This window comes from Acinonyx jubatus, chromosome E4, assembly GCF_027475565.1.
Source record: "Acinonyx jubatus isolate Ajub_Pintada_27869175 chromosome E4, VMU_Ajub_asm_v1.0, whole genome shotgun sequence".
Classification (NCBI taxonomy): Eukaryota; Metazoa; Chordata; class Mammalia; order Carnivora; family Felidae; genus Acinonyx; species Acinonyx jubatus.
In genome coordinates, this window is record NC_069395.1 from 1,320,593 (window position 1) to 1,343,045 (window position 22,453).

A 22,453-nucleotide genomic window follows, 5' to 3' on the forward strand; every position below is an offset into this window, starting at 1 on the left:
ATCCGCCGCCGCCACCGCGAGCGCGCACGCACGCACGCACGTACGCACGTCCCGCGCCCCCGCCCAGCTGCCCCGGGCCCCGCCCCCAGGGCGCGCACGCCGCCGCGTCCTCGCGTAGCTGGCGGGCGCGGCGATAGGAGCGCCGGGGAGTGCGGGGGCGCGGGGGTTCCAGCGCTCCGGCGGCGGGGTGCGGGGTGGGCCGGGCGCGCTCAGGCCCGCCGCGCGGCCTTTCTGCTCAGCTCGTTCCTCTGTCTTGCGCCGTCTTCATGACACTTCTGCGGCTTACTTTGTGAAGTTTGGAGGTTTAAAAGGGACCTGGAAGTTGTCATTTACGAGTGTCGCCCCTCCACACAGCTTTTGAGGCGTGGTGGTGAGGTCTGATTGTCCGGCACGGCCAGTAAATATCCAGTTCTTAAAACAGCCTAGTTACCTAGCCGCCGCAAGGAGGGGCGGCCCCCTTTTGTCCTGAGCGAAAGGTACGCACCTGTGGGTCAGGAGGTAAGGCCGTGGAGGAAGGGTTTGAGAAAAGGAGGGATGGAGAATCAGGTGCTGAAAGAGGGGAAGACACTCGAGAACTGTATGTTCCGAACTCACACATAATACATGGGAAATGTAAATGAACTGAGTTGGAAAAGGGGTGGGGGGGGGGGGGAGAAGAGGAAGCAGGAGACCTTGAGACAAACTGGACCGAGTTAGAGGCATGATGGAAGGAACTGAGACATAGAAAGGAAAAAGAAAAAATAACCTGAGAGTAGTTATATTAATTCAGGACATATCAGAGGGGAGCTGGGATGGAAGGTAGTTAGATGGAGATTAGATCGGTTAGCCAGAAATGGTTTAGGAAAGGTTCCCTAAAATAGAAGAATAAGGGTAATGAAGCGGTTGGAAGGAAAGAGGGGAAAATTCCCTTCCTCTTCCACGAACACCTTTCCGGATCATGCGTTCATTCAGCAAGCATTTACTGAGTATCCACGGTGTGTGCCAGGCGCAAGGCTCCTGTTCTTTGGAACCCCACAGTCTAATGGGAGAGAAAGACCTGTAAACGAATAATGGCAGCCTTGTGACAAGAGCTGCCATGAACACTGTAAGAAGGCTCTGGACTAGAGGCACCTGGGTGGCTCAGTTGGTTAAGTATCAGACTCTTCACCTGAGGTCATGATCCCACAGTTGGTGAGTTTGAGCCCCAAGTCAGGCTCTGCACTGATAATGTGGAGCCTGCTTGGGATACTGTCTCTCCCTCTCTGCCCCTTCCCCAGTTGTTCTCTCTCTCTCTCTCTCTCAAAATAAATAAATAAACTTTAAAAAAAGAAAGAAAGCCCTGGATTAGATCTAGTTGGGGAAAGGAGACTTGGAAGTGTGTTTCTAAGTTTCCCAGAGGAGATACTATGTGAGGCAACACTTGGAAAGTGAATTGGAAAAGCATACCGGGCAGAGAAAGTATTTGCAGAGGGCTGGAGACAAGGTAGAACAAAGCCTTTCAGCATGATTAGAGTCCTGGCTTTCAAGAGAGGGACTATCAGAAGAGAGGCTATTGAAATTAGGTCCAAATTTTGCAGGGCCTGGTAGGTCATTTTAAGGAGCTTACAGGTAACCTTCCCTACAGAAGATGGAGAGGTTTGAAGGACATGTTGCATTTGAATCTTAGGAAGGTAACTCTGGCAGACTGTGGGAAAAGAATTGGCCTGAGAGAGTATAGGGCCCCTTATAGAGGCTTCTGAAATAACCTAGGTGAAAAAATGCTGAAGGCTTGAAATAAGTCAGTGGCAATAAGAAACGGAGATGAGGGGAAGAGTTTGAGATGTTTGGGAACTTCTAGCACTGAACATCACACAGCACTGCAGTCTCCTTGTTCTGTCTGCATACGGGCACAGCCGAGCTTGGCTTTACAGCAGGACTTTTGTATTCAACTTTGTATCCGCAGTCACTCTTGCTGAAAGTTAGCAGTATGACTTTGCAAATGAAATACTAGGAGGAATATGGAGAAGACGAGAAGAAAGGAGTATGCCTAGGAGAGTGCTGAGAGGAAGACAGTGAAATGCAGGAAGTGCGTGAATTGGAGTGACCGTTCCCCACCTCTTCTTTGGTCCCCAATTTCTCGCCCTCCGGAGACTCCGGGATCTACAACCAGCGTCCGCTTTTCCCGCCATTCACGGACGGCTCCGCCTCCCTAGAGCTCATTGGCTAAGAGCTCATCAACACCAGATCACGCCCCCTTCGTGACTCCGGCTGTGTTTCCCTGCCTCTTCCTCCCTTACTTGGGGGCCCGCCCCCATCTGCTAGGCCACGCCCATGCCGGAGTCTTCCCTGGAGGCGGGCTTCCTTGGCCCCGCCCTCTCCTGGGGAGGCTCCCGCCAGGGGGCGCCGCGCAACCCGCCGCCTGCCTCCTGCCCGCGAGTCTGGCGCACACACCCCCTCCGCCCCGCGAGCCGGCAGCTCGGAGCCCGCCGGGCTGCGCCGGCTCCTGCTCCGGGAGGGGTCGGCGTCCCGGATGGCCGCGGCAGGGTCTAGGACGCCAAGCGTGTAAGCCACCGGGCATCATGGAGGCAGAGCAGCGGCCGACTACGGGAGCTGGCGAACGGGCGACCTCTGGGCTGGAAGCGGCGCCTCTGGCTGCTCCGGCGCCTGTGACCGCGGCCTCGGGACCGCTGCCCGGGTCTGGGCCCGAGCCCAAGAGAAGACAACTCGGGACGCTGCTCCAGCCCACGGTCAACAAGTTCTCCCTTCGCGTGTTCGGCAGCCACAAGGCAGTGGAAATCGAGCAGGAGAGGGTCAAGTCAGCGGGGGCCTGGATCATCCACCCCTACAGCGACTTCCGGTACTGGGGCCCCAGCAAGGAGGGCGAGGGACACAGATCCCACCCCCATGGGCCGCGACACGGAGGCAGGGCACGCCTCACCCTCTACAGACTCTTCGTTTCCGGCCCGGGGGTCCTTGGGTGGGACAACAGAGTCACTTCCCCCAGTCTAGCCTGGGAATTCTTGGGCGAGGGATCCCCAGCCGGAGGTCTTCAGTGACTTGACACCAGAGGAGACACTAGAGACCTGGGTTTACCGTTTCAGGAATCCAGAACTCCACCTGGACCACAGGGACTACTGGAGTTAGGGACGACTGCCTCCTGCAGTCCTGCCGGCTGGGGATCTGGGAAATTATGCCATGTTCCAAGGCTCGGGGTCAGCCTGAGGGGGAAACCGAGCTCTGCTGTCTCCTACCCCCAGCACCTGCTTAGTTCAACAGGGCCGACTACCAGGAAAAATAGAGACGCTGGCGGGGCGCGAGCCGGGGATGTCCCGGCTGCGGTTCTTGCCGCTGTCCCTGGTGCTGAAGGCGGGATGTAGCGGGGCAGGGCCGGGACTCCCAGCGATTGAGGAAGCAAGACAGGGGCACCCTCCCAGGTGCCTATCAGAGGGACCGAGGGTGGAGGTGGGGCCATTTCACAGTCCCCGTCAGGCTGTACCTCTACATCAAGGTCGCTAGGGGAGGAGAGCAGCTCTGTCCTTGGGGGAAATGAAGGACAGCTTTTGGATGAGGCAACAGTGTGTCCAAAGCACCTCAGGTGGGGAGCAAAATGAGCAGGAAAGATGAGGTGTGGATCAGGAGCCTGGAAACACAATTGGAGACCTGGACATCATTTTGAACCCACAGACATACACACTCCCTAAATGTTCCTCTTTCTCCCATTGTTCCTTTCTCTCCCCTCTTCTTTACTGCCTCATCGCTACCCCACCAGTGCACCTGTTTTAGCCTCCTGTGATCTCCCCCCCCATTTTACCCGCAGATGTGTCCCCAGAAGCCGTGTATTATCATGCCGCTTCTCTGTCTTCTCTACTGCATCACCCGCTAAGCTTGTGACTGCCTGTGAGTCAGGCTGTGAAGATTCTCCATGGCTGGGCGAGCCCTCTCCTCTCCTCCCCTCCCCTCCCCACCCCTCCCCGCCCCTCCCCTCTCCCCCCTCCTCTCCCCTCCCATCCCCTCCTTTCTCCTCCCCTCCCCTCATTTCTCCTCCCCTCCCCTCATTTCTCCTCCCCTCCCTCCCCTCCCCTCTGCTCTCAACACACAGTACAGGACTCTCCAGTGGCCCAGGAGGGAGGGGAAGGGGGGGGGGTCAAGGATTTGTTGTTGATGGAAAGCACACGGTCTGAGGGGCTTCCTGGAGACCTGGCTTTGGGGACCCCTGTGCTTCTTTTAGAAGCTGAAGATTTGATTTTGTAGAGTCAGAGTCAGAAAGGGCTGAGTCCTGAGTTGATACTGCAATTAGGTGTGTCCTGGAATTAGACCACTCTAGCTAACGCTGTTTTTAACCGCTTCAGACTTCTCTGCATGAAAGCTTCGCTAGCTTCCTCCTGACCTCTCCTTTCCACACTTTCACCACAGCAGTGTGGCTCTCCCCTGCCAGTGCCCTTGTCTGGGCTTGGCCAGAGTGCCAGCAGGCACAGGGAGATTAGGGAAGGAAAGGCGTGCAGAGCCTTTAGCCTCGCTGCCTCAGGATCTCCCGTGGAGCTTCTCTATGTGCAACCCTGTCTGAGGTGCTGGGGAGGGGGGTGGGGCATCCCTAAAAAGCTCAGTTCGGATGGGAGGCAGAACAGACTCCCCCCCGCCCCATACCCTGACACAGATGAGCAGATCCCAGCAGAAAACCAGGAACTATGGGTCCAGCTGGGTTGGGAAGGGAAGGAGGGGTGGGGTGGGGAGGGCTGGGGAGGGCGTGAAGGCCTAGACTAGGAATGGGCAGAGAGCTGAGATGGAAGCAGCAGCAACCTCTTCAGAAATCTGGGAACAAAAGGTGGGTGAGTCATAAAACCAACCAGTGCTTGTACGGCACTATCGTATCCATTGTCTCAGTGTGTGTGTTTTCAACACTCCTGGGAGGTTAGCACGGGGTAGCTTATCTTTTTATTTTACTTTAAAATATATAATATAGTGACATAAACCATGTACGTGATATTACATATATATTATACATGTTAAGCAGGTATATGTATCTGTACATATGTACGTGTATACAGTGAGGATGTATACATGTAGTAGGTGCGTGTGTATAGCAGGCATCTGGGTAGGATAGTGTATAATGATACATCATGTTGCATATATATTCAAAATGCACGTGCGTGTATACATACATGTATACGTCTACGTGCACACACGTGTATATGTAATTCCAAAGCACACCCCCCTGTAACGACCATCCAGGTCAGGAGAGACTAGGTTGCTGGCACCCCAAAGCATCCTTACTGCTCCCGCAGTCCTTTCCGCAACCTACTTTTCTAACTTCTGAGGCACTCATTTTCTTACTTTTCTTTATAGTTTTACCACTTTTCTGTGAATTGCTAAATACTGCAGTTTAGTCTTGCCTGTTTTTGAACTCTGTACAAGTGAACTCATCCACTGTGTATCCTTTTATTTCTCGTTTTGTTCAACATTGAATTTGCAAGATTCAGCACGAGGCTGCCGTTGGGTGGTGTCAGGGTTGTCTATTATTCTGGGGCGTGAGTATACCACAGTCTATTCACCTACTGTGTTTATCTTATTTATCTGCATTTTTCTACGGATGGACGTGTGGGTCATTTCCAGATCCAATGCTGCTATGAACATTTCTGTATACATCTCCTGGAGCTCATATTTCCCTTGAGCGTGTGTATGCTCCTAATGGAATTGCTGGGTGGCAGGGAATGCAAATGTTTAGCTTTACTAGATAATAGCAAACTGGCTTCCCAAATGGTGGTCCCAGTCTACATTCCCGCCAGCTGTAAGTGGCCATCCCGTTATTCGGTAATCCTTGCCCACTCTTGGCTGTATCAGACTATCTGCCGTTTGTCTGGTGGCTGGTGAAGTGTCATCCTGGCCTTCCTCCCCACCCCACCCCCACCTTAGGTTTTACTGGGACCTGATCATGCTCCTGCTGATGGTGGGGAACCTCATTGTGCTGCCTGTGGGCATCACCTTCTTCAAGGAGGAGAACTCCCCACCTTGGATCGTCTTCAATGTCCTCTCTGACACTTTCTTCCTGTTGGATCTGGTACTCAACTTCCGCACAGGCATCGTGGTGGAGGAGGGTGCTGAAATCCTGCTGGCCCCTCGCGCCATCCGGTCTCACTACCTGCGCACCTGGTTCCTGGTCGACCTCATCTCCTCCATCCCCGTGGATTACATCTTCCTGGTGGTGGAGCTGGAGCCACGACTGGACGCCGAGGTCTACAAAACAGCGCGGGCCCTACGCATTGTGCGCTTCACCAAGATCCTCAGCCTCCTGCGGCTGCTCCGCCTCTCCCGCCTCATCCGCTACATACACCAGTGGGAGGAGGTGGGGCAGGGAGGTGGGCGGGGGGGCTCGCAGACCCCTCCGGGACGGCGCTATGGGTGGGGCTCCTGGTGATGCTACGGGGTGAGGCAGCTGGGTGGGCTGCCTCCAAAGTGGGTGGGTCAGTAGCAGGGGCAGAGTGAGGGTTCAGGGGGTACCCCCCGACACACACCCGGAGGTGAGGAGGGCCGAGTGCAGAGGCTGGAGGAGCGCTTGCAGGTTAGCTGGACTCTGGAAGGAGGGAGTGGGAGACATTGGAGTTCCAGCGGCAGGGGAGCAGGATTTAGGGGTGCAGAGTGTGGGCTCTGCAGTTTCTTTGCCTGTGATCGTATCCCAGTTTACTATACGCTATAGGAGGCTTGGTTTTCCTCTTCTAGAAGATGAAAATGTTAAATATACTTACACATGATGAGGTGTATCATGAGGATAAAAGGAAATAGTACCTGTAACTTAATACCTCCTAGAACAGTGCCTGGGACATAGGAAGTTGTCAGCGTGTTTCCTGTGAGTGTTACTGGAGGGAAGGGGGCTGTTGGCATGAATCCTCGCACACGTGCCCCGAGGACATGACACCGGGAATGCCCTCTCTCCTCTTTTCCAGTGGGCACAGCCTGGGCAGCTTGTGCAGTAGATTTTTTTGAGTTTCTGCTGTGACACTGTGTGTGATTCTGGGCACGTGACTGGCATCGATTCCCTCTCTGTAAGATCGGAGAGTAGTAACACAGCCAACTCTGTATTAGCTGTATGTGTGCTGTAGAGCTCTGTGCAAACGAATAATAGCGCATTTTAAAGATCCATGGGGGCTGGGGCTAGAGAGAAGTTCAAGGAGAGAATTGGCAAGGCCAGGAATAGAGGAGGACCGGCGGGGAGGGGTCCTGTCCACAGCAGCCGTTCCTCGGAATCCTCAGATCTTTCACATGACCTATGACCTGGCGAGCGCGGTGGTTCGCATCTTCAACCTCATCGGGATGATGCTGCTGCTGTGTCACTGGGACGGCTGCCTGCAGTTCCTGGTCCCCATGCTGCAGGACTTCCCCCCTGACTGCTGGGTCTCCATCAACCACATGGCGGTGAGGACTCCCACGACTCTGCCTTCCAGGCCCTCGAAAGGCTCTTGTGCTTGAGTAGCAGGGCCGAGCACTGGGGCCGGAGACGGGAGCTGCCAAGCGAGGAGGTGGGGAGCTGAGGGGGGGGAGGCTACCTACAGGAAGTGCTTTTGTGTTGGAGGGAGCAGGCAGGGCAGGAAACCTAGGCAAAATGGACCCCCCCCCCCAAGCTGCGGAGAGGCCCCCAGAACCAAACTGAAGTGCCTCCTGGGAGGCCAGTGTGAAGCAGAAAGGGGCACACAGAAGGACCGCCAGAGAGGGAAGGTGGGGGGGGCAGGAGGACAAGGAGGCTCTGAGGAGGCTGTGCCCAGCTGTGCAGTACACTCTGCCCTCCAGAACCACTCGTGGGGACGCCAGTACTCCCACGCCCTGTTCAAGGCCATGAGCCACATGCTGTGCATTGGCTATGGGCAGCAGGCACCTGTCGGCATGCCCGACGTCTGGCTCACCATGCTCAGCATGATCGTGGGCGCCACGTGCTACGCTATGTTCATCGGCCATGCCACCGCCCTCATCCAGTCCCTGGACTCTTCCCGACGTCAGTACCAGGAGAAGGTGAGCAGGGGCAGGAGAAGGAAGGGATGGGCCTGCAGGGGGGCTAGGGGCTGGGTAGCTCAACTTGAGGCCTGTGCTCGTGCTCCTGTTGGGTCTCCGTGTCCTTCCCTGCCCTGTGTCCGTTTGTCCGATGCCCGTGTGTGTAACTTCTTCCTTGTTTGGACCTATGTCCCTGTCCCTGGGCCCCTCCTCTGCCCGTGTCTGGACTTTCCTGTCACTGTGCTGTGTGTCCTCCCCGTATCCACTGCTACTCACATGTCCTTCTGTGGCCCTGTGTACCCCCTCTGTCCATGTTTCACCCCTCCGGGTCTGGCCTGTGTCTGTGATCTTTCTTCCACACGTACCCCGTCACTGCTCCTGCCCCACGCGTGTCTCTGCACCCTCTCACCCACTGCCGTCGCCCGCCCCCCCAGTACAAGCAGGTGGAGCAGTACATGGCCTTCCACAAGCTGCCCACCGACACTCGGCAGCGCATCCACGAGTACTACGAGCACCGCTACCAGGGCAAGATGTTTGACGAAGAGAGCATCCTGGGCGAGCTGAGCGAGCCGCTTCGGGAGGTGGGACTGGGCCCCGGAGGGGGCTGTGCAAGGACCGGGGCTTCTGAGGTGTCGTCTGGGGTACGGGCTCCTGGTCAGCAGGTGCACCTATAGGGAGCGGGGCCTGCGGAGGGCCTCGTGGGAGGCCAGGCCTTGGGGGGGGGGTGGGCTTTTAGGGATTAGGGTCTTTCTTGAAGGTCTCACGGGGGTGAAGGATATGCGGGGAGGGCCTGCAGGGATCTCTGTTTGGGGGGCACGGTCCCGCGGGGGATTACGGGAGAGCTCTGGAGGCAGGAGTGCAGGGATGGTCCCAGGCCCACTGAAGCATCCCCATCCTTTGGCAGATCATGACCCCAGGGGTGGGGCCTCTGGAGACAGATGAGCTCGATGGGGGCACCTCGGGGGAGGGGGCGCAGCCTGCCTGACAGGCCCCTCCCCTGCCCAGGAGATCATTAACTTCACCTGCCGCGGCCTGGTGGCCCACATGCCACTGTTCGCCCATGCCGACCCCAGCTTCGTCACAGCGGTGCTCACCAAGCTGCACTTTGAGGTCTTCCAGCCAGGGGACCTCGTGGTGCGCGAGGGCTCCGTGGGCAGGAAGATGTACTTCATACAGCACGGGCTGCTCAGCGTGCTGGCGCGCGGTGCCCGGGACACCCGCCTCACCGATGGATCCTACTTTGGGGGTCAGCAGGCCTCAGGGAGGGTGGGGGGACTGGAGCAGGGGACAGAGGGCAGTTGCTCCCCTGGATCACTGTGCAGAGTTCCTGCCTGGCTGTGTGCAGAGTCAAAGACTTCTAGCCCTTCCCTAGGCCTCCTGAGTCAGAATCTCTGGGCCTGGGGCCTGGAGCTCTGTGGCTTTAAATAGCTTCCTAAGAGATTCCGATTGGTAGCAGCGGGGCGGGGGTGGGGAAAGTTCCTGGGCCACTGGGCCTTCTAAGACCCTCAAGCGGTGAAGTCTGGGGACCCTAGGAGATGAAGGAAAGACAGGAATCGAGCCATACTGTTCCAGGGGCTTGAGTTGGACGGTTCCCTGGTGGGGTGCCCTGTGGGGAGGGTCCCGGGACCCAGGCTGCGTCAGTGGGGGCCACCCCACCAGATGTCCTCTCTCAGGCCCCAAACCACCCCTGCTCGCTAGCATCCCTGGGTGCCCTTTGCCCTTTGGCACTGCTTTTCTCCTTCTGGGTTGCCCTTGGACTTCATGCAAAGGGGTGGGAGGGGCAGGTACACAGAGGGCACTGCCCCAGGCCTGCCCCTTGGACCAGAGCAGAGGAGGTGGCTGGGAATGGAAATGACTGGAATAACGGAGCCAGCAAGGCCCACCTGTGTGCCAGCTTTAATCTGGAGAGAGTGAGAAGGATGGAGGGAGACGATGCTTGGGGCGTCTCAGGGCCTTGGCCCTGGGCAGGGAGGGGGCCGGGTCAGCTGCTGCGGGCCCGGTGAGAGGGCGTTCTGGGGACCGCGGTCCTAAGGGCCTCTTCCCGACTTGGACAGAGATCTGTCTGCTGACGCGGGGCCGGCGCACGGCCAGCGTGCGCGCTGACACCTACTGCCGCCTGTACTCGCTCAGCGTGGACCACTTCAACGCTGTGCTGGAAGAGTTCCCCATGATGCGCCGGGCCTTCGAGACGGTAGCCATGGACCGGCTGCGCCGCATCGGTGAGGCTCGTCCAGCCTGTCTGCCCTGGGTCCTGGCTGCGTCCCCACCCCGCCTCCCCCGCGAGGGGCCCCCAACCTCCCAGGGCCCAGGCTCCGGCGCTTTGGCATCACGCCCCAGCCCGTGCCATTCCCGGCAAATGCCCTGCAAGGCCTCCGGTACAGTGTCCCCTGCCCCTGGAGAGATGGCCCCGTGGCTCCGTGCCGAGTCCTCCTTCTCTCTCACCCTCTCAGAGACATCCTCTCATCCCCAACCCTCTTTCTCCACCCCTGCCTCCCAACCTCCACCCCCTCCCCCCATCCCCATCCTCTCCTTCCCACCCTCACCCGCTGCCGTCCTCTGAGTTCATCTTCTTATGCTCCTGCTCTTTGATACCCGACCTCCAGTTTGGACTCCTTCCCCATCTCCAATCTCTCCCTCCCCGGACCATTTCTAGGCAAGAAGAATTCTGTCCTGCAGCGGAAACGCTCCGAACCGAGTCCGGGCAGCAGCGGGGGCACCATGGAGCAGCACTTGGTGCAGCACGACAGGGACATGGCCCGGGGCGTTCGGGGCCTAGCCCCGGGCACAGGAGCTCGGCTCAGCGGAAAGCCAGTGCTGTGGGAGCCCCTGGTGCACGCACCTCTGCAGGCGGCCGCCGTGACCTCCAGTGTGGCCATCGCCCTGACTCACCAGCGGGGCCCTCTGCCCCTCTCCCCTGACTCTCCAGCTACCCTCCTCGCTCGCTCTGCCCGACGCTCAGCAGGCTCCCCGGCCTCCCCACTAGTGCCCGTCCGAGCTGGCCCTCTGCTGGCCCGGGGCCCGTGGGCATCCACCTCCCGCCTGCCTGCCCCACCTGCCCGAACCCTTCATGCCAGCCTCTCCCGGGCTGGGCGCTCCCAGGTGTCCTTGCTGGGTCCCCCCCCGGGAGGAGGTGGACGGCGACTAGGACTTCGGGGCCGTCCCCTCTCCGCCTCCCAACCCTCTCTGCCTCAGCGGGCAGCTGGTGACGGCTCTCCTGGGCGTAAGGGCTCAGGAAGTGAACGCCTGTCCTCCTCAGGACTCCTGGCCAAGCTGCCAGGGACAGCTCAGTCGCCCAGGCCATTAGCGCCTGAGCCAGCTGCCCCCCGGGGCCCCCAGCTCTCTGCCAACATGTGAAACCCTTGGGTAAGCACTTGGGTGCGCCAGTGTGCGCCCGAGGGCAGATGCCTCTTGGGGAAGGCCAAGGAGACCCGAAACACGGCCCTGTGGGAATATCTCCCCAGGAGACGGCCTCTGTCCTCAGCTCAGGCACCCTGCAGCCTGTCTGACATCCTCCTAATCCACTCACCCGTTCATCAAACATACTGAGCGCCTACCACATTCAAGACACTGTGCCAGGCACTACATGTCTTCACTGCCAAGTAGAAGTGACTCTAAGGCCTCCGAGCAGGGTGTTCCCCTGGGATAGTCCTGCCAGGCACAGGCTCAGCCCCAGGCCCCCGCCTCACGAAGCACAAGTCCTTGTCCCCCCCGCCATCACTGCCAAGCAACTAGATGTCTCGGTTTCCCTGCCCTTGACCCCACAGGAACCACCTGCTGTGGGTTGACTTCTGTCTCCCTGGCACAGCCGGGCACTGCCAGTCACCTGTGCCTCCGCTGCTGTCAACAGATATCTTGGCTCCCCAGCGTGGGCACCCACCATCACTGCCGCGTGTGGCCCCTCCCCCTCCATGCCTCCTGCCCCCCCCCCACTACTGTGGGAACACCTGTCTCCTGTCAAGTTTGCTGCACCTTCTGTCCCTGTGGTACAACTGTCTTTGTAAACTGGGAGCAGCCTCTTCCCTGCCCCAGTGGTGTCCCCCTTGAGGCCAAGGGACGGTTGGCACGTCCCTATTTAATGTGCCAGCCTGGATCCCCCAGGTGGGGGGCAAGCGGCTGAATCCTTAGGTGGCCATTTTTTTCTTTCCTTCCTCCCTTCCTTGTGTATTCTTATGTATTCAATCATGTAATAATTGTATTTATTCATTTGCTAGTTTTATCATTAATTCATTTTATTCAGCCATTCCGTTATCCATCCCTCCCTACCTGTCCTTATAGGGTCCTCGCTCAGCTCTATCAGCAGGCAGCGATATTGAGCTCTCTCCCTACAGGGAGCTGCAGAAGGGCGGACTCTTGCTACTTTCAAGGGTTTTGTTCCGAGCTTAGAGTTTACCATTGGTGAGAGAGTAAGGGGAGGACCCGAGACATCCGAGCCTGGGGAAGGGCAGGCCCGTCAGTACCTTTGCCTTCCCAGGCACAAGGGAAATCCCTTACCCCACGTCCCAGGCCCCACGTCTGCTCTACAGTATCAGAGAATGCAGGGCCAGGACCCTAAGTCATCTTTCTCTTGGGTGAAGCGTCCTGGGTTGTATAATCACTCCTAAACAGCTGGGTTTAGAAAGAAGCTAGAGAAACTTGTCTTGGCTCCTGGTTTGTGTGGGGACCAAGGTGGGCAGGAAGGAATGTCTGGGTGCAGGAGGAAGCAGCGGGGCCTCTGACCCAGCAAGGCACGAGGTGGGCATGAGAACAGCCAGGGAGCGGCCTACTTGTGAGGACAGTGACGAGATGAGCCCATGCGCCTCTCTGTGCTCCCCGGCACTGGTCTACCCCCGTTTCCCCCAGAACGGCGGTGCTTTGACGTCACTGTGTCACGGTGAGGAAAGAGGTGGCATTCTCCCCAGGAGATGCATGAGGGCCACACTGAGGGTATCAGACTGCATGGATACGGAACATTTTTTAAATGGTGACTTTGTGGACACTATGGACATGATGGCCCTGTTCCCCTCCTCCCCGCACCCCCCCCTCCCCGCACCCCCCCCCCCAGTATGGGAAGCCCAGAGGAATAGAATTAACCAGTTAAGCTAGGATTAAAGGCTCAGAGCATCTTAGGCTGAGAGCATTGGGTGCAGGGACGGGAGGACTGGTGCTTCCAGATGGCCAGTGCTTAATTGGACACAGACTTAAGGAGCCTGTGTGAAATGGAGCGGGGCAGGGGCACCCTGGGATGGGGCTGGATGGCAGATGTGGCCTAGGCAGGGAGGGAGGAGAGCAGGGAAGACGGCCATGGGGCCGTAGGGGTGTGGGGTGGAGGGGGTGGGGGTCCGGGTTGGGCTGTGTCAGCGGGGCACGGCATCTCAGGACACGCTCAGCACCCGCATGATGTTGGTGTAGCCAGAGCCAGATCGCCAGCCTGTCACCACAATCACCAGGTCCCCAACGCGGAGGAAGCCATGGAGCTTTCCTAGCAGGGGTGCGGGAGGAAGATGACCATCAGCCGTTGGGGGACGCTGGCCAGCCCCACAGTGAGAACCAGCCGCCACCCTCCGTCTCCTCCAGTGCACAGTGTCCCATAGGTGGCGCCACAGAGAGTGTGTCCGTGGGGCAGTGCGGGCCGGGTGGCTAAGTACTGGGCCTGCTGCCAGTGCTGCCACGCCCCCGGGAAGAGACGGAGTATGATCACAGCCACACAGCTGGGGGGACGGGGTCCCCAATGTACTCTCACCTCTTACTCCTTACGTCCCACCCAGCTCCAGCAGCGGCAGCTGGGCCGACCCCTCTCCCACTGCCCTCCTCAGCGTGTCCCCTGGTCCCCGGAGGCCCAAATAGCCCGGTGTCTTAGTGACCTTCTCAGGGAAAATCTGGGACCAGAGGAGGGAGGCGAGGCCCTTCGAGTGGGTGTGGAAAGTGGGGTCGGGGGCCTGATGACACAGACCTAGGGCTGGGTGGGGAGGAAACCGAGGTGGCTCACCACTCTCAATGCCAAATTGGACCCGGTGATCCACATCGTCTGCCCAGATGGCCTCTGGAGGTTTACTGTAGAGCACGGGGAAGACCCCTCGGAACAGGTGGGCCTGCCGGGCAGCCTGGGCAGAGCGGGTGACGGCAATGACCATTGCCCGAGGTCGGTACCGAGACAGCAGCTGTGCTGAGCTGCAGGAGGTGGAGAAGGTCTCAGAACAGTGAGGCAGTAGTGAGCCAGGAAACAAGAGTTGGGGTTCTGGTCCCAGGTATCACAAACAAGCTGTGTGGCCCTGGGTAAGTCATCATATACCTCCGGGCCTTGTTTTTCTCACCTGCCCTTCTTACCACATAAGGAAGATAAGACACAATGAAGGATATATCGAGGCAGATAATAAGAAACTTCTGCAGAAACATGAAACCCTATCGTACTTAACTCACAAACGTCTCTTGTTAATCCTGACGACTCCACGAGAAAAAGTGGTCTATGGAGCCTGGGTGACTTACCCGAGGTCTCAAGGCCGATTTGAGAGCAAAGACTTGAACTAAAACCTTCTGGGACCTTCTGGAACATTCAGCATTGTAAGGCTTTGTGGGGTGAATGTAGAGGACTTGCTCAGGGGCCCTAGATGCCCAGAAGCCAATGTGCCCAGTGATGTCACACTGCCCTTCCAGCTCCCTGGAGCTCGCTGGCACAGTTCCTGCTGTGCCCAAGGCCCGCCCCTGCTGCCCCCCCGCTCTCCTGGAGCTCCCTCTGCTCTGGCCCCAGAATTCTATCCTTCGTCCCTGATGACAAGGCCGAACCCAGGCCCGGGGCCCGTCCCAGTGTGCCCCTGACCCAAAGCTCTCTCTCGGTGCTGCCTGCGTCCTCCTTACCGGCCAGACTTGCTCAGCACGACAATGGCAGCAGCACAGCACTTGAAGGAGGCCTCCACCGCGCCGATGGCAGTGACCTCAGTGGGATCCCGGCTCAGTGGCGCCACCCGGCGCAGCTCCTCAAACAGCTGCCGGTGGTAGATGGCAGCCTCGGCCTCCCGGGCGATCTGCAAACACCGGGAGGTCAGGCGGGGGCGGGGCGCTGGAGCCCGGAAGGGGCGGGGCTTCCGGCGCATCTGTCTCGGTGGGGCGCCCCTACCGCGTGCTGCATCTTTACGGCCTCCACGGGAAATTTGCCCTTGGCGGTCTCCCCCGACAGCATGATGCAGTCCGCCCCGTCCAGCACAGCGTTCGCTACATCGCTCGTCTCTGCCCGGGTCGGCCGGGGCTTGGCGATCATGCTCTCCAGCATCTGGGGGACATCTGGGCGTCAGAGCTGTAGCAGTCACACTCTGCCTGGGGTCCCTGCCCAAGCTACTTCTCTGCCACTCTCAGAGGGCCCTGAAAGCCAGGGTCACGGCCACAAACTGTGTGACTCTGGCTGTCCCGTTTCCTCGTCTCAAAACGCGGGCTCACGGTCTCTCTTCCCAGCTCGGTCGCTTGAGGATCAAACACTGGACGGCAAAATGTGCCAGAGACCGAAGGTGAGGATATTCACCCTCCCCCCAGCCCAGAGAACGCGCGGGGTCCCCGAGGGCTCACTCCAGACCTGCGTGGCACACACAACGGGCTTGCCCGCCAGGTTGCAGCGTCCGATCATCATCTTCTGAGCTAGGAAAACCTTCTCAGGTGGGATCTCGATGCCCAGGTCTCCTCGAGCCACCATGATGCCGTCGCTCACCTCCAGGATCTCGTCAAACCTGGGCGGTTGGGGTGTCAGGGCTGAGGAAGCGCCAGGAGACGCCAGGGAGAGGCAGGCTGGAGAAGAGGCAGGGCTTGGGGGATGGCTGGGGCCTGGTGGGGACAAGGACCAAGCCTCACCTCTTCACGCCTTCGTGGTTCTCGATTTTGCTAATGATCTTGATGTTCCGTCCTTCCGGCCCCAGGACTTCCCGGATGGCAGCCACGTCACTGGCTTTCCGCACAAAGGAGGCAAACACGATGTCTACCTCATGCTCCACCCCGAAGCGCAGGTCCCGGGCATCCTGCTCGGACAGCCCCGGCAGGTCCACCTGGGTTCCGGGCAGGTTCACGCCCTTGCGGCTGCCCAGGATGCCGCCGATCTCCACGTGGGTCTCCAGCCCCTCCGGGCCTGCAGGCATGGAAACAGGCGTAGGTCAGGGGCGAGCCGGGGGGCAGAGTCGTGGAGGGCGGGCACGGGGCGTGGGCCCCCAGGAAATCAGGTACCCGTGTCCTGTTGTCTGTCCACCTTGGGGCCTGGGCAGTGCACGGAACAGGCACCGGTGGGCGTCCGTGGGAGGGACGACTAACCCGGCAGTCCGGCCCCAACCCGGGCTGAGCCCTCAAGCCTGGACCCCGAGGGCTCCGGGGACGGGTGGGGGAGGGCGCTGGCCAGGGGCGGGGGCGGCGGGTCTACGAGGCGAGGGGGCCAGGGAGAAGGAGCGCACCCCGCGTCCCCGCGGCTGGGGCGGAGGCCCATCCGCACCGATTTTCTGCACCTGGAGGGAGATGAGCCCGTCGTCTATGTAGATGCGGCTCCCCACCGACACGACCTTGACGATATTGGGGTAGTCTACCCACACGGTGTTCGCGTCCCCCCGCGTCCGGAACGCCGGGTCCACGGTCACCAGCACCCGGGAGCCCTTCACTAGCTCCACGTCGGTCTCGGGGCCCTAGGGGCGGGGCCAGAGGGGGCCGTGAGACCCGCCCCCGGGCCCCCCCCACCCCGGCCCCGCCCCCAAGCCCCGCCCCTCTCACCCCCCGCAGGACCCCGGTGCGTATCTCGGGTCCCTTGGTGTCCAGAGCGATGGCCACGGGTCGGTAGCTGAGCGGAGAAGTTGCAAAGCTCTGCACGGCCTCCCGGATGTTGGCGATGGACTGAGCGTGGTACTGCGGACCAGCGAGCGGGCGTTTCAGGGGAAGGTCGCCAGGGCGCCCCCCCCCCCACCGGCCCGCGCAGGCCTTGGCCCCGCCCACCCGGCCCCGCCCCGCCCCGCACCTCATGGGAGCCGTGCGAGAAGTTGAGGCGCGCAATGTTCATCCCGGCCTTGATCATCTCCTTGAGGCGCTCCACCGACTGCGAGGCCGGCCCTGGAAGCGGGGATGCGCTCAGGCGACCGACCTGCTTCCCAAAGCCGGGGGGGGGGGGGGGGGCGGGCAGCAAACTCATCACCGCGCCACGGGAGGCCGGAGACCGGACCTTTATTCCCTGAGCAGCCTCTACTCCCCCGTCAGCAGCTCTGCGTCCCTCTGCAGCCAACACCTGCCTCCCGGGGGTGGGGGCGCTGTGGGGGGCTCGGAGGGGAGCGTCCTCAGCCGGGCGGCGATGTAGGGTCCCCCGGCGCGGGAGGGGGCACGGCAGGAGACGGCTGCCGGGTGGGGCATTTGGGGTCCGTCTGGGCCTTTGGAGCCGAGAGGCCTCCTAGGCCCGAGCGAGCTGCCCTGCCCCCCCCCCCCCCCCCGCCCCCGCTGCTCTGCTGACCTCCCCAGCCCGAGCCATCCGTGCTCTCCTCTCTACTGGAGCGTTCCCATCAGCATGGAAGCCTGTGTTCTCGGTTTCAGCACTAAAGACCCTCTGAGCCCCAGTTCCCCTCCGGCTCCAGCCCTGTCTCCTTGCTCTCCTTTGAAGAAAAACTCGTCGCAGGAGTTCTCCGAGCTCGCTGCCTCTGGTCCTCCCCCCGCCCCCTGTTCTTCCTTGTTCGAGCTCCAGTCGGCGCTGGCCTCCCGCCTCGCCGGCACCTCTTCCTGCCAGGGTCACCGGGAACCTCGGTGTCGCTAAATGCAGCCACTGGCCCCTCGGCAGCACCTGACACGCGTCCTCACGTGGCTTCCAGGACGCGCCCCTCCTGGCTTCCTGCTCCCGGGGCGGCCGCTCCTTCTCTGCCTCTCTTGCTCCCCCCCCTCCCCTCGCCCTTAACATCAGATGCCTGATTCTCTTCGCTCCCTTGGTGGTAGTCTGGTGGCTTCAAATGCCATCTAGATGCTGGCACCTCCCACATTTATATCTGCCACTCGGACCCTGCCCCAAACCCAGACCTGTGTTTCTGGTTGACTCTGTGCCCCTCAAACTCCCCCGCCCCTATCGAGCTCCTATCTCCTCCCCTCAAAACCTCTCCTCCACCGTCTTTCCTGCTCAGTTGAAAATGCCACCTTCTAGTTGACTCCTCTCTGGTTCCTTCTTCAGCCCCACCCCCACGCCATGTCCGACCCATCTGGAAATCCTGTCAACTCTGTCTTCCAAATGCTTTCGGAACCCCGTCTTGTCTCACCACCACCACTGCCCCTACCTGGTCTGAGTCAGAAACACTGCAGGAGGGGCGCCTGGGTGGCTCAGTCCGTCAAGTGTGGGACTTGATCTCTGGTTGGTTGGTTCAAGCCCGGCGTCAGGCTCTGTGCGGACAGCTCAGAGCCTGGAGCCTGCTTCCCATTCTGTGTCTCCCTCCCTCTCTGGCCCTAACCCCTTTGCATTCTGTCTCTGTCTCTCTCAAAAATAAATAAACAAAAAAAAATTTTTTTTTAATTTTTAAGGGGCACCTTGGTGACTCAGTCGGTTGAGTGTCCAACTTCGGCTCAGGTCATGATCTCCCAGTTCGTGAGTTCGAGCCCCACGTCAAGCTCTGTGCTGACAGCTCGGAGCCTGGAGCCCGCTTCCGATGCTGCGTCTCCCTCTCTCTCTGACCCTCCCATGCTCACACACTGTCTCTCTCTCAAAAATCAACGTTAAAAAAATTAAAAATCTTTTTTAAAAATTAAAAAAAAAAAAGCACCTCAGAAGCCACAGGGGCCCTTGCTTCCACTGCCACCCCAGTCTCCCCAGTACAGCCAGGGCGGCCCTCGTGGGAGACCAGCCATTCTCCTGCTCATTGCTGGGCCGTCGTCTCCCACTTCTCTGGGTGGGGGGGCCCCACTCAGACTCTGACAGTGGCCACCAGGCCCTACATGGCCTTCTTCTCTCTACAATACCTTCATCCGGCCACTCTCCCCTTGATGTCTTCTAACCGTCCCGGCCTCTTTGACTCAGGACCTGTGTGCTGGCTGCCCCCTCGTCTGGAACTCTCCCCCACCCGCCACAGACACCGCCCTCCTCACATCTCCTTCCGTCTCTGCGCAGATCTGATCTTCTCCCCGCTTGGGACGGCAGCCTGCCCCCCAACCCCCCCCCCGCCCTGGGGTCCCTTCCTCCACTCCATTTTTCTTTTTTCCATTGTTCGTATCACTTTTTCACATGCTAAATAGTTTACTCCTTTTTAAGTTATTATCTTTAGCATTTTTCCATATTTATTATTTTGAGAGAGAGAGAAAGAGCACACGTGGCAGAGGGTCAGAGCGAAGGAGAGACAGAATCCCAAGCAGGCTCTGCAACAGCGCAGAGCCCGATGTGGGGCTCGAACCCAGAAGCTGGGAGATCGTGACCTGAGCCGAGGTCAAGAGTTGGACGCTTAGCTTAACTGACTGGGTCACCCCGGTGCCCCTACAGTTAGTATTTACTGTCTCACCCAGCTGGGTTGTCAGCTCCCCAAGGGCCGGGATCTTTGCTTCGCTGATCTACCCCCAGGGCCGGGGCCTGACACCTTGGCTACCAAGCGCTCAACAAGTATCTGGTGAACGAATGACCCGGTCTGAGGTCCGGGAGGCTGCGGGGGGGGCGGGTTGCTTACCGATGGTGGCGATGATGCAGGTACTGCGGGCGGCCACGGGCTCCGAGTCGATGTCCAGCAGGCACAGGTGCTCCAGGAAGGTGTCCGCCATGGCGGCCGACAGCTGCTGCCGCTCGAAGAAGGCCGTGCCCAGCTCGTGGGCCAGCTGGGCCCCGCTGACCCGCCGTAGGTACCCGGCTGGCCCTGCAGCAGAAGAGGGCTGTGTGGGCCCCCGCCTCACCGCCCCCCCCCCCCATCCCAGCGCTGCGCTCCCGCCCTGAGCGCTCCAGGTTTCCCGGGGTCCTTCCTCCGGCCTGGGCACTCTACACGCATTATCCTACCTAGTTCCAAGGATCCTGTGGAGCAAGTACCGTTACGTGCTCTACAAGTGTCCCCACTTTCCAGAGAAGGAGACAGGGGTTGAGGAAGATTAAATAAGTTGCCCCAGATCATAGAACTTCTAGGTAACAGAGATGGGATGCATGTCTGGGTCTGACCCACTCCGGCCTGCCCTCACAACCCTGACCTCCCGCCCTTCAGCTGCTGACTTCCCTCAGCCCCGGCCCATCACCATCTCTGGTCCACACTGGCTGCTCATTGTCCAGAATCACCCAGTCCCCTTTCCTAAGGTGCCTGTTTTCTTCCTTCCAATTGGTGGACTTCCCGAGCCCCTCCTCTGAGCTCCCCAGCCCCTTCAATGCTACTCCGGTCCCAGGGTCCCCAGAGCTTGACCCGGCCCAGCCCAGAGGAGCCCCACGTCCAGCCGCACCCTCCATGCTCCCGGGTGCCCGCCTGTCTCTGGGTGTCTGCCCCACACTGTCTGTGGCCGAGGCACGAGGCACGAGGCTAGGGAGCAGTTGTGCGTGCTGGTTAAAGTGTCACCACCGGGGGCCAGAGTCCAGGCAACACGGGCAGACCCCGTGGTTCCCGTGTGGCAGGCTCCTGTGTGCTCTGCCTACAGGCGCTGGGAAAGAGGCTCAGGCCAGGGCCCAAAACTTAACACCGGGGAGACTCCAATAAACACAGACCCCCCCCACCCCCGCCCCAATGCCAAGGCCCTCTCGGCCGGCAGGAGATGTCTATTATTTGTATCTCTACCTCCGCTCCTGATTTCCACCCTCGTTGCCTCCTATGCAGTGGCTTCTGTCGCCTCTCCTTACCTCCTGGAGCCCCAATCAGGACGGTATTTATGAAGTCCCTTAGGGAATTCGAGATCCTTGACCAAACGTCCTGGGGTGGCACATTCTCCTGGCGGGACATGCTACAAAGGGAGGGGCTATGTGTGGGGTGGGAGCATGACGAAACTACTGTCTTATCTAAGGGGCCAGAGAGGAGAAGAGGGGCACGCCCTGCTGGCTGCCCGGGTCCCCACACGCTGTCCCTCCCCCAGGCTTGCACGTGCTCTGCCCCGTCTCCTGGCATTCCCTGTCTCTCCATTTTTCCCGATAAGTCTTCAATCCACTCATGCTGTCATCAACCTGAATAGGGATTTTGGTGATATGGCCCCTTTTCCTTTGTCCTTTATTGAAATGAGCCCTAGATGAATCCGGGAACAGGAGGATTTATGGTAGAGACTGGAGCCTGAAGGAAGGGCTTGGGGAGCACTTTGATGGTGTGGGGACAGTCTCTGGACGGGCTCTGATGGCATCGCCGTCACCGGGACACTGGCTACCTTTTGCTCATTGACCAATACTTATGGACCACCTACTTCGTGCCAGGTCCTGAGGCTACAACGGTGGGCAAAACAGGGCCTTTGTCCTCTATGGAATTAGCAGTGTGGGGAGACAGCCTATAGACAAGCACCAAAGAAATGAATATAGAACCACAAAGTTTGTAAGTGCTATTAAAGAACAGATCAGGGTGTCAGAGCAGCAAAGTCAACAGGGTGGAAAGAGAGAAATGTATTTTATTTTAAAGTTTATTTAGGGGCATCTGGGTGGCTCAGTCGGTTAAGGGTCCAACTTCAGCTCAGGTCATGATCTCACAGCTCGTGAGTTGGAGCCCCGTGTCTGGCTCTGTGCTGTCAGCACAGAGTCCGGAGCCTGCTTTGAATTCTGTGTCTCCCTCTCTCTCTGCCCCTTCCCTGCTCGCGCTCTGTCTCTCTCTCTCTTCCTCAAAAATAAACATTAACAAAATTTTAGGGGCGCCTGGGTGGCTCAGTCGGTTAAGCGTCCGACCTCAGATCAGGTCATGGTCTTGTGGTTTGTGGGTTCGACCCCCACATTGGGCTCTTTGCTGATAGCTCGGAGCCTGGAGCCTGCTTCGGATTCTGTGTCTCCCTCGCTCTCTGCCCCTCCCCCACTCACACTCTGTCTCTCTTTCCTTCAAAAATAAATAAACATTAAAAAATATTTTAAAAAATAAATTTTAAAGTTTGTTTATGTATTTTGAGAAGGGGGAGGAGCAGAGAGGGAGAGGGAGAGAGAGAATCCCAAGCAGGCCCCATGCTCAGCTCCAAGCCCCACTTGGGACTCGATCCCATGACAAGGAGATCACGACCTGAGCCGATACCAAGAGTTGGACGCTCAACCGACTGAGCCATCCAGGTGTCCTGAGAAATGTATTTTAGGTGAGATGGTTTGGTCAGGCCTCTTTGAAGTGTGATCATATTTAAGTTGGGATTTGAAGGATGAGAAGGAGCTGGTGGGGACAATTGGAAGAAAGGAGTTTTTCTGTGGGGTTCGAAATAATATGTGTCGATGCTCTGAGGAAAGAAAAGGCCTAGTGCTGGGGGCCGGGGGGGGGTGGGCACTGACGCCGTGTGCCCGGTGGAGGGGCGTATGTGCAGGGGTCAGGAGGCCGGGTGCCCGGCGGAGGGGCATGGGCCCTGTGAGACTGGAGACACAAGCAGGGACTTGGAGGGCACCGGTGGAGTGGCCTGACGCAGCGGAAACTCTAGATCCCTGTCACTGGCGGGTGGGGATCACAGA

At 59.1% G+C, this 22,453-nt stretch overlaps 2 protein-coding genes across 7 annotated transcripts; one reads left to right on the forward strand and one right to left on the reverse strand.

Annotated features, from left to right (window-relative positions):
- The first annotated feature begins 118 nt into the window (after positions 1 to 118).
- On the forward strand, positions 119 to 12,151 carry HCN3 (hyperpolarization activated cyclic nucleotide gated potassium channel 3). Of its 4 annotated transcripts, none has more exons than XM_027048287.2 (9): positions 119 to 1,170; positions 1,922 to 2,815; positions 5,869 to 6,298; positions 7,204 to 7,365; positions 7,738 to 7,956; positions 8,370 to 8,516; positions 8,941 to 9,181; positions 9,990 to 10,154; positions 10,589 to 12,151. In XM_027048287.2, exons 2-9 carry the CDS (start codon positions 2,538 to 2,540, stop codon positions 11,287 to 11,289), a joined length of 2,343 nt encoding a protein of 780 aa, XP_026904088.1. In that variant the 5' UTR covers positions 119 to 1,170; positions 1,922 to 2,537; the 3' UTR covers positions 11,290 to 12,151. The 4 variants fall into 4 exon arrangements, with proteins under 4 accessions (XP_026904088.1, XP_053064757.1, XP_026904089.1 ...); XM_053208782.1 differs by having other exon boundaries at positions 119 to 476; positions 986 to 2,815; XM_027048288.2 differs by having other exon boundaries at positions 119 to 476.
- On the reverse strand, positions 12,148 to 20,798 carry PKLR (pyruvate kinase L/R). 3 transcript variants are annotated; one of them, XM_027048295.2, is made up of 11 exons: positions 20,684 to 20,798; positions 19,545 to 19,727; positions 16,886 to 16,977; positions 16,645 to 16,776; positions 16,373 to 16,559; positions 15,748 to 16,018; positions 15,476 to 15,626; positions 15,026 to 15,178; positions 14,767 to 14,933; positions 13,901 to 14,082; positions 12,148 to 13,393 (listed from the first exon to the last, which is right to left on the reverse strand). In XM_027048295.2, exons 1-11 carry the CDS (start codon positions 20,781 to 20,783, stop codon positions 13,287 to 13,289), a joined length of 1,725 nt encoding a protein of 574 aa, XP_026904096.1. In that variant the 5' UTR covers positions 20,784 to 20,798; the 3' UTR covers positions 12,148 to 13,286. The 3 variants fall into 3 exon arrangements, with proteins under 3 accessions (XP_026904096.1, XP_053064762.1, XP_026904095.1); XM_053208787.1 differs by lacking the exon at positions 20,684 to 20,798 and adding an exon at positions 20,293 to 20,419; XM_027048294.2 differs by lacking the exon at positions 20,684 to 20,798 and adding an exon at positions 19,865 to 20,278.
- Between the last annotated feature and the right edge of the window lie 1,655 nt (positions 20,799 to 22,453).

Bases quoted from the DNA above. Each gene is read 5' to 3' on its own strand.
- PKLR (XM_027048294.2), bottom strand. From the start codon at position 19,976: ATGATCTGGGGCAACTTATTTAATCTTCCTCAACCCCTGTCTCCTTCT. The intron at 16,019-16,372 runs GTGCGGATGGGC...CCATGCCTGCAG, and splicing joins CCTCCAGGTGCAGAAAATCG to GCCCGGAGGGGCTGGAGACC. The intron at 15,179-15,475 runs GTCTGGAGTGAG...GATGTCCCCCAG, and splicing joins CCGTTGTGTGTGCCACGCAG to ATGCTGGAGAGCATGATCGC.
- HCN3 (XM_053208781.1), top strand. From the start codon at position 2,538: ATGGAGGCAGAGCAGCGGCCGACTACGGGAGCTGGCGAACGGGCGACC. The intron at 7,366-7,737 runs GTGAGGACTCCC...TCTGCCCTCCAG, and splicing joins TCTCCATCAACCACATGGCG to AACCACTCGTGGGGACGCCA. The intron at 9,182-9,989 runs GTCAGCAGGCCT...CGACTTGGACAG, and splicing joins CGATGGATCCTACTTTGGGG to AGATCTGTCTGCTGACGCGG.